The sequence below is a fragment of the Chrysochloris asiatica genome, unplaced genomic scaffold (genome assembly GCF_000296735.1).
Source record: "Chrysochloris asiatica unplaced genomic scaffold, ChrAsi1.0 scaffold00065, whole genome shotgun sequence".
Taxonomy (NCBI): Eukaryota; Metazoa; Chordata; class Mammalia; order Afrosoricida; family Chrysochloridae; genus Chrysochloris; species Chrysochloris asiatica.
Genome location: NW_006408583.1, coordinates 6,963,316 through 6,973,453, shown reverse-complemented (window position 1 = coordinate 6,973,453; position 10,138 = coordinate 6,963,316). Strand labels below are relative to the sequence as shown.

Here is a 10,138-nt window from a genome sequence, read left to right as displayed (position 1 = left end):
TTCAAGCTTACTAGCTGCTCCTTGGAAACCCTACACAGGGTCACTATGGGTTGGAACTGACTTGAAGGCACTTAACACCAACAACAGTTTAAAAGAACAAACCAATCTGTGTTGGAAGAAGTACAGCCAGAATACCCCTTGAAAGCCAGCATGGCTAGACTTGTCTCTAACACTAATAGACCAGTCCCTGGAGAAGGACATCATGTTTGGTAAAGTGGAGGGTCAGAGAAAAAGAGGAAGACCCCCAACGAGATGGATTGGCACAGTGACAGCAGCAGTGGGCTCAAGTGTAGCAACGGTTGTGAGGTTGGTGCAGGACCAGGCACAGTTCTGCTGTGCATAGTGTCGCTCTAAGTCGGTATTGACTTGATGGCATCTAACAATAACTACAACAGCAACAACGGCATGTATGTAATATCAAACCCACTGACACTGAGTTGTTTCTGACTCATAGATTTGCTGCAGAGTGTCTCTGAGACTGTATGAGCAGATAGCCTCATCTTCTCCTGAGGAGCCACTGCTGACATTGCTCTTGGCAGTCCAGCCCTCACCACACTATACCACTAGGATGCCTTAACATGTATGTTGTTGCTTTTAAGTGCCGTCAAGTCGGTTCCAACCCACAGTGACCCTGAACAGGGTTTCCGAGGTTGTAAATCTTTACGGGAGCAGAAAGCCTCATCTTTCTCCTGTGGAGCAGCTGGTAGTTTCAAACTGCTGACCTTGCGGTTCGCAACCTTGTTCGTAACCACTACGCTACCAGAGATCCTTATATATGTAGATATATATGTGTGTATGTATTTTTCTTTTCCCTTGGAGTGTGATTTTATTATATAAATTTGCTCATGCACCAGTGAGTGCCTCTGAGAATTGTTTGGATATTTGGTCAACTCTTAAGTGAAGCAAGAACAATTCTGATTTTCCAAGGACAGAGAGAAATCTTAGAGACAAAATGAAATAAAAGCTGCAAAAGATAAAAAGCCATCTCACTGTCAAGTCAGTCCCAAATCATGGTGACCGCATACACAATGGAATCAAAGTGCCAGGTCCTGCGTCACCGCCATGATCAGTTGTGGATGGGACTGTGGTCGTCCATATGGTTTTCACTGAGTGACTTTTGGAAGTAGATCACCAGGCCTTTCTTCCTAGTCTGTCTTAACCTAGAAGCTCCAGTGACAGCATTGGGCTCAGCATTGGGCTGCTAACTGCAAGGTTACCAGGTCAAAGCCACCAGCAGCTTCTCAGGAGACAGATGAGGTTGTCTGCTCGCTTAAGATTTACAGTCTCAGAAACCCTGTGGAGAATTTCTACTGTCTACAGGGTCACTAGGAGTGGCAATCTACTTGATGGCAGACGGTTTTGTTTGGTCCCTTTTCTTCACCTCGTACTTGCATTTCAAGGGATTCTGCAGGTCTCACATTGCCAGGATGCAGGTTTCTGGAACCCATGCACCAAGTGCGGTCACCTGGCTGTTGTCTAGATGGCAAAATTATAATGTAATTGAATGCTGGGCTCGTGGTAGGAGGGGATTTCTCTGAAATGTCCGTCAAACCTGACTAAGTTGTCACCACTGAGCATTTGGGAAGACTGGTGAATTCTCAGCGGCAGCCCAAATGCGATTTCTTGGTGGTAGACAGTATGGGATCAGCAGTCCGATAAACTAAATTCACTCAAAGCTATTTAAAAAGTTAAACTGTTTCATGGTTTCCCAGAATAGACAAACAACACAAGAAAGCATCTGCAAAGGGGCTTCCTTTGTCAGAGAGAGTGTTTTGAAATGCTTTTCACCGCCAGTAGATACTGAAGAAAGCTCTCAGAGGTGAGGTGTTAATGTGAAATGAGTTCCCCTGTAAATAAGGACTTTAAAACAGCGGTGTAATTACACGGGGCAGGCTGACTCTCAGGCAAACGCCAGGGCTTCCTGTGTAGTACAGGGGTCCGTCATTCCATGAATAGTGTTGAGATACACACCTCTGTCTTCATGTAGCCTGATAAAATGCAACTTGGAAGGAACTAACACAGTAAAAAAAAAAAAAAAAAAAAAAAGTGCAAAATGACTTCTGAAGTGATTTGTGAAGCTGTGCTTTGGATGCTCTAAGCATACTGATTTCACAGCTGACGTTTTGGCTTTGTAGTTAGAGCCCTACTTCTCCCATCTGAGTCAGTTGTTCCAGTCTGGAGATTGCAACAACAGCTACCAATTCTTGTACTTGTTGACTCGTTAAATCAAACCCAAACCAAACCCATGACCATCAAGTTCATTCTGACGCATAGCAGTCCTGTATCGGGTTCCTGAGACTGTAAATCTTTATGGGAACAGAAAGCTTCATCTTTCTCCTGTTCACCCATTGTGACCAATTTATTACCAAATGTCCTGAATTCTGGCTCAGAAGTAACTCTCCAACCCAGTTACTGCCATGGATTGATTTTTAAAAGATGACCAGGCTTTTCTTCTGAGGTGCCTCTGGGTGGAAGACTCAACCCTCCAAGTTTTCGGTTAGTAGCTGAGTGTGTTAACCGTGTGTAACACCCGGGGACTCCATCAGCTTACCCTCCTTTATTTCCCTCATGGTCCTGGCTGACATCAAGCATCATATCTTGTTTTGTATTTAGTCTTCCTGTCCTGCTAGAATGTGTGCTCCATTCCCCAGTGCTCAGCACATGACTTGACACATATTAGGCGAGGGGTGGAGGTTTCCTGAATATATGAAGATGGCGGTGGGGGGGGGGGGCTCTTAGTTCAGTCTACCTTTCCTGATGGATTTCCTCACTCTGATCTTATGTTTTGGTCTTCAGTGCCACCAGCTTTCTCACCAAACACTGAACATAAATTTTCCCTTTAAAGGTTTGACACCTTTGCACATACTGCCATCTTGGCCAACTTTTTGTTCTCTGAGTTACAAACTCCTACTCACCATCAATGCCCAACTCCAGCGTTACATCTTACATCTTCTCTGAAGCTTTTACACCTCCTTGACAGGGTCAAATGCTCCCTCTGGCAGAGAGAGGCCTACCTGTGGGCACAGCTGAGGGGAGGTGTCCTGACTGGAAGAAGTGTGCCCTGAGCTTATCTGATCCTGAATCATCACCTGTTCACCTCCCTAATCAGCCCCATAACTGGAAGTGTGTGTGGCGTCTGAGTTCTGTGGGCATGGCAATGGATGATCAAACCCAGCATGAGTAAAGACAGCATGGGAGAAATGGTTGGTGCAACATTTTTTTCTAACTGTATACTATCTCCAGTCCCCAGAGAAAGACACCATGCTAGGTAAAGCGGAGGGTTAGTGCAAGAGGGAGATTCCCAATGAGATGGACTGGCCCAGTGGCAGCAATGATGGCCTCAAGCATAACAATTGTGAGGACTCTGCAGGACTGGACAGTGCTTTATTCTGCTGTGCAGAGGGTCACTGCATTGAACCGCAAGTATAGCTCATGGAACCTCATTATTAACACCACTGTTATTTTCTGTACTAAGGAGCCTCAAACTCAGTGAGGTCAGGTAACTTGGCTCTGGTGCACCTAGAAAACCACCAGGCTGTTCTATAGTCACTGGGGGCTGCCTCTTTGCTCTTGAGCTCTCTTCCCACCCTGGAGACCTGGGAGTACATTCTGCTCAGAGAGGGAACTAGCTCCCCGGTAGCATGGTCCTACCTTGTGGCAGGGCACATATGTCCCTTTGCTTGCCAGATGGAGAGGCACAGACACTGGGCTGCCCTCCACACACCTCTGACTGGGCCATCCCCAAGGGCAGCCAGGTGTCCTTGGAGCCTGCTGCCTATCCAGGTGGACATAAACCGAGCCGCTGGCTCCCTCTTGAGCAAATGTAAAGAGGCCCCAGAGGAGGAGGGCGAAGGTGCCTGGCAGGCAGAGGAGACAGGGCAGAAAACACTGTTTATCATTTCCTTTAAACCAAGAAACTTTCCATGTTCCTTCAGGGAATAAGGGCAACGGGCAACAATTAGCATGTCTATTCTAAGAAGTGCACACTTCCTCTACTTAAAGTATATTCTGGTATAAAGGAGACGAAAATGAGCTGACATCATGCCTGTAGTTTATTCCCCTAGTGGGCAGTGTGTAACCTTTCAGCTCATTGGGGGAACTTCTCTTAGAGAAGTGGGTGTTAAACTTTGGGTAGTGTTACCTACTCCAAGTGTGGTCCTCAGATCAGCAGCATCAGCATCACTGGGAGCTTGAGCCCCATTCCAGATCTAATGACTCTGAATTTTAACATGACCCCTAGGAAATTCATAAGCAGATTTCCATTTGAGAAGCACTAACCTAGGATGCTTGATCACAATGCAAGTTTGGGTCCATGCCTGAGAGATTTCTGATGCATGAGAACAGGTGATGGATCAGGCTAAGATCCAGAAATCGAAGCAGCATCACCTGGGAGTCTGCTTTTTGTGCAGCTGTGGTGGAGAGGTAATGTTGTGGAGTGGAGATAGCACAGATGTTGTATTCAAACATTCCTCTGATAAGATCTCAGCTTTACTACCTCCAAGCTAGGGCATCTCAAGCAACTTCTTTATTTCATGGAGTTTCAGCTTCCTCTACAAAAAAATGGGCTATGGGTTGTGAGGGTAATAATAAGTGTAGGATGTGAAGCAGAGTGTTTGTGGCACATGTTGTTGCTGTCATTTGCTGTTGATTCCAACCCATAGCGACCATGTATAGAGTTTCCAAGGAACAGCTGGTGAGCTTGAACTGCCGACCTTGTGGTTCAAACCGATTTTGCAGTCCAGTATAGTGGTGGTGTAGTGGTGGAATCTCTGCCTTCCACATGGGAAACCTGCGTTCATTCCTGTCTGACCCACTGCTTGCTTAGCTACCTCCTGGCTGTCAGAGAAGGCTTTTGTGTTGCTATGATGCTGAAATGGTTTCAGTGGAGTTTTCAGACAAAGACTGACTAGGAGGGAAGGTCTGGTGATTATTAAAAACCTAGGAAGGAGAGTACTATAGGTCACAATGGTAGGGTCCACAACAAATCCTGTGAATGGCAGAGGATTGCACAGGATTTCATTCCATTGTGCATGAATCTGGGCCTACTCAACAACTGCAAACTTCAACAGGTTGTTGCTGTTGTTAAGTGTCAGTGCCTATCCTACAATGCCACACCAGGACACCAAACAACAACATCAATAGTTATAAACAGATATGTTGTTACAGGAATAACTATTAGATCAATGAGCTGTCTGTTGGTTGCACAATTGAACAGTGAGTTGGACCAGGAAGTATTGATCAGTTTCAACAGCAGTGATAGGAATGATCAAAAGGGGGTTCATCAAGATGTAATAGCTGTGATTTCTCCATTATTTTATTCTGACCTTAAAGACTTAGAGAAAGATCAAACAGCACCCGAGATCAAACTTTCTCTTGTGTTAACAGTCACCTGGGAAGCTAATGAAAAATGTTCATTCCTGGACCCTGCTTTCCAGAGATTCTGTTTCATTAGGTCTTGGGTGTACCTCAGGAACCTGAATTTTTATCCCTAGGAGACTCTGATGCATGAAGTCCTCCAGCCTCACCCTAAGAAACAGTGGCTTAGAGAATGTGTGTATTCATTCAATAAATGTAGAGCTCAATGCCTGAGGGGCCTTGTACTGGTATATGGAAATGCACGGGGATGACTAGGACCTCGCCTGGTGTCCAGTCTCTGGGGGAGAATGAAGGGTTCGGTGCTGTGCTAAGCTAGGACATCAATCCAGACCACAGCCCAGAAGAGCAACAGGGAAGGGTGCTACCTGGGCTTCTGCAGCTTCAATGTTGTGGGAGAGGTTTCCATTTTGCACAGGCTCCGAAGCATCACTGGTTGGTGTCATCTCAACTTCAGTGCTGCTGCTGTTTGGGAGCTCAATTTTTTCTGTGATATAAATTAAACACACACACACAAAGAAAGCAAAATAAATCAAGGGTGGAGAAGATTCACATTAAAAACAATATCGTAAAATACTGGACCAAGGGAGAAGAGATGGCAGTCTCTGAGGGGTGATGAGACCCAGGGCTGGTGTTGAGCCAAACAACAAAAGAACATTTATCATTTTTCTCCATGATTTCCACAGTATCAGTCCACCTTCCTTTTTTGATAGTTATCTGGTGTCCCACACCAGCCTGATGTCTTGAGTGTCCCATGAGTTCCCATGATAACATATTCTCTGTTGTTGTTAATTGCCACTGAATCAGTTCTGCCTCATAGCAACCCTGTATAGGGTTTCTGAGTAGCAGCTAGTGGGTTTGAACAGTCTACCTTCTGGTTCAAAGTCCAGTGATGATTCTACAAAGCCACACCAGGAGTCCAACCTGGTTTCTATATACCAATAGATTTTATGCATTGGACACTAATGATTGGAGCCAGAGTAGTTATTTAATGACATCAAGAACATCGTACATGAAGAAAGCAAAAAGTCATACACAAAGAAAGCAAAAGATAGGAAAGAAAGAAAGAAAATAACCAAATGATGTCAGAAGAGACTCTGATGTCAGAAGAAATGCTGAGGTAAAAGAGCTAAACAGACCTGAAAAGACAAGGTAAATGTGCGAAGACCTGGAACTGAAGAAAAAATTCAAGCCTCCAATTGAAATATTAAGGATTCTATGGGCAAAATATTGAAGGACACAGGAAGCATCAAAAGAAGATGGAAAGAACTCACAGAGTCATGGTACCAAAAAGAATTGGTCAATGGACAACTGCTTCAGGAGGAAGTATATGATAAAGGACTGAGATATTTAAGAAGTCCAACCTGAACTGAAGCATTCGTGAAAAACAACATTCTAGGTACTGATGGAATATCAGTTGAGATCTTTCAACAAATGGATATAATTTTGGGAGCTTGTCTATACTAGGAAATTTGGAAGACAGCTACCTCTTCAACCGTCTGGACGAGATCTATACTTGTGCCCATTCCAAAGAAAAGTGAGCCAACAGAATGTGGAGAGTTCTGAGCAATATTATTAATTCACACTCAAGGAAAAAAATTCTGATTATAATTTAAAAGAATGATCACAGCACTACAATAGGGAAATTCTAGAAATTCCAGCTGTATTCAGAGAAAAAGGATATGGTATGAGGGACTATCATTGTTGGTATTAGATGGCTCTTGGATGAAAGCAGAGACTACCAGAAAGATTTTTACCTGTGTTTTATGGCACTTGACTGAGTGGCTCATAACGTATTACTGATTACATTGGGAACAATGGGAACTCCAGAACACTTAATTGGGCTCATGGGGATGTTGTTGTTGTTGTTATGTGCTGTGGAGTCGGTTCTGACTCATAGTGACCCTACACAGGGTTTCCGAGGCTATAAATCTTTACGGGAGCAGACCGCCTCATCTTTCTCCCGCGGAGTGGCTGGTAGTTTCAAACTGCTGACCTTGCGGCTTGCAGCCCGATTCGTAACCACTATGCTACCAGAGCATAGACCAAGAGGCAGTCATTTGAATACAACAAGGGGATACTGCACAGTTTAAAACCAAGAAAGGTGTGCGTCAGCATTGTATTCTTTCACCACACTTATTCATTCTGTATGCTGAGTAAATAATCCAAGAAGCTGGACTATATGAAGAAGAACATGGCATCAGGATTGGTGGAAGACTCATTAATAACCTGCGATATACAGATGATACAACCTTGTTTGCTGGAAGCAAAGAGGACTTGAAGTACTTAATTGATGAAGATTGGAGAATTCAGTATGGATTACACCTCAACATAAAGAAAACAAAAAAATTCACAACAGGACTAATAAACAACATCATGAGTAATGGAGATAGTATTGACATTGTCAAGGATTTCATTTTACTTGGATCCACAATCAATGTCCATGGAAATAGCAGTCAATGAATGAAATGACATATTGCGCTGGATAAGTCTGCAGCAAAAAGACTCTTTACAATGTTAAAATGCAGAGATGTCACTTTGAGGACTAACGTATGCCCTGCCCAAGCCATGGGGTTCTGGTGTGGCACTGTTGGATAAGCACTAGACTGCTAACCACAGGTTGGAGGTTCGAGCTGATCCTTGAAAATTATATACAGGGTTGCTATGAGGCAGAACTGACTCCATAGCACTTAACAATACCTCATTCAATTCAATCACCTTATATGGATGCAAAAGTTAGACAGTAAATAAGGAAGACCAAAGAAGAGTTGATGCTTTAGAATTATGGTGTTGGTGAATATACCATAGACTGTTTGCAGAATGAACAAATAGGTTTTAGAAGAACTACAACTAGAGTGCTCCTTAGAAGAGAGGGTGGCAAAAGTTCATCTATGTATTTTGGATGTGATCAGGAGGGACCTGGTCCTGTAGGAAGGCATAATGCTTGGTAAAATAGAGGTTCAGTGAAAAACAGGAAGACCCTCAAAGAGATGGACTGAAAATGAGTTGCAACAATGGGCTCAAACATGGGAGGGCACAGGACTGGGCAATACTTTCTTCTGTTGTATATAATCTGGTAGCGTAGTGGTTATGAGTCGGGCTGCCAACTTCAAGGTCAGCAGTTCGAAACTACCAGTGGTTTCGTGGGAGAAAGATGAGGGATTCTGCTCCCGTAAAGATTTACAGCCTCAGAAACTCTGTGCAGGGTCACTATGAGTCGGAACCGACTCCATGGTACTAAACAACAACAATATAGAATTGCTATGAGCCAGAACTGACTCTACAGCAACAAAGAACATTTTTTTTAGGAACAAAGTCCCTCAGAGATGTAACAAACATTGGAAGGATCCTTTGAGTTACGTATCCTACTTCCTGATAGAAAGTAAAATACAAGTTATGGCTACCCAGTCATTAGGAAGAAGCCAGGAACTGAACACTGACAATGAAATCTTTTATTCTATGATGCCTTGTTCCCCAAGAGAAATCACTGAGTGGAGCAGAAAATGTAGTTTATGTTACTGAACTTAAATTTCACAAGCAAAATTTAATGTATGCAGTAGATTTTTATGGTATGACTTTATACTTGTATAATATAAAAGCAAAATATGCTAATTATAAAAATATGTCCAAGTTTGTTGTTGTTGTTGTGAAGTGCCATTGAGTTGGTTCTGACTCATAGCGACCCTGTATAGGGTTTCCGAGGAGCAGCTGGTGAGCATGAACTGCCGACCTTGCAGTTCAAATGGCTTTGCAGTCTGGCGGGTTAACCCACAGCGCCACACCGGGCTCCTGCCCAAGTTTATAGAACCAATAAAAAAGCTGAGTTTTAAATAAAACCCAGAATCCATGATTAATAATTTCATTACCAAGAAGTAAGTATTGTTAATATTTTAGCTTATTTCCTTCCAGCTTGTCTTTTCATATCCAGTGGAATCTTGACTGCTTCATGGCCAAACATTTTCCTGAGCTGGAACCTCAGGATAACAGAGAGACAGATACTCTTCAAAAGAGTTGAGTACAACACTGTTGAATTTCATCTGTAGATAATTTTAGTTTTGGGCAATTGCATCATTTATAGCATAGATACAAATCAGGGTACATTTAGTTTGCATTTGGAATTAGAAAGCTATGCTATAGTTACAGACAGAAGAGGAAGAGCATCATGTTCCAAGTTAAAATAAGAAGCCGGAATGTCACGATCTGGTCACACAAAGGGCTCAGAAAAAGCCACCAGAAGAGACCTGGCTGATACTTAGGAAAGGAGAGGAGGTGTAGTATCTCTGGGACTTACTTGGCCCAGGAGTCACTCATGGAGTCACTGGTAATTTAGTGGGTGTGCTTAGGCAATGTCATTGACACAAACCCTGGGTGATGTTGTTAGGTTCTATCGAGTCCATTCTGACTCCTAGTGACCCCATATGCTAGAGTAGCCCTGTAGGGTTTTCTAGGCTGTAATCTTTATAGAAGTAGATTGACCGGTCTGTTGAACTACTGGGTAGGTTTGAACTGACAAATTTTCTTGTTAACAATTGGTGCTTAAACATTGCACCACCGAAGTTCTCTCACTTTTTGTTAACCCTTAAGTTATTGGTGTGCGTGTTTCCTCTTTATATATCTTCACACCAGTTGCTGTGAAGCGCATTCTGCTGCATAGCAATCTCATGTGTGTCAGAGCAGAACTGTATTCCATAGAGTTTCCAATGGCTGACATTTTAAGTAGATGGCAAGGCCTTTTACTCTGAGGTGCCTCTGGATGGACTCAAAC

General features: G+C 43.4%; 1 protein-coding gene across 2 annotated transcripts in view; it reads right to left on the bottom strand.

Annotated features, from left to right (window-relative positions):
- The window catches only part of SLC24A2 (solute carrier family 24 (sodium/potassium/calcium exchanger), member 2), a 313,314-nt gene that overhangs the window by 34,382 nt on the left and 268,794 nt on the right, over positions 1–10,138 (bottom strand). For both annotated transcript variants that reach the window (XM_006864468.1, XM_006864469.1), the window contains one exon: positions 5,742–5,860. In XM_006864468.1, the coding sequence (XP_006864530.1) occupies positions 5,742–5,860 (119 nt within the window). The remainder of the gene's footprint in view (positions 1–5,741; positions 5,861–10,138) is intronic.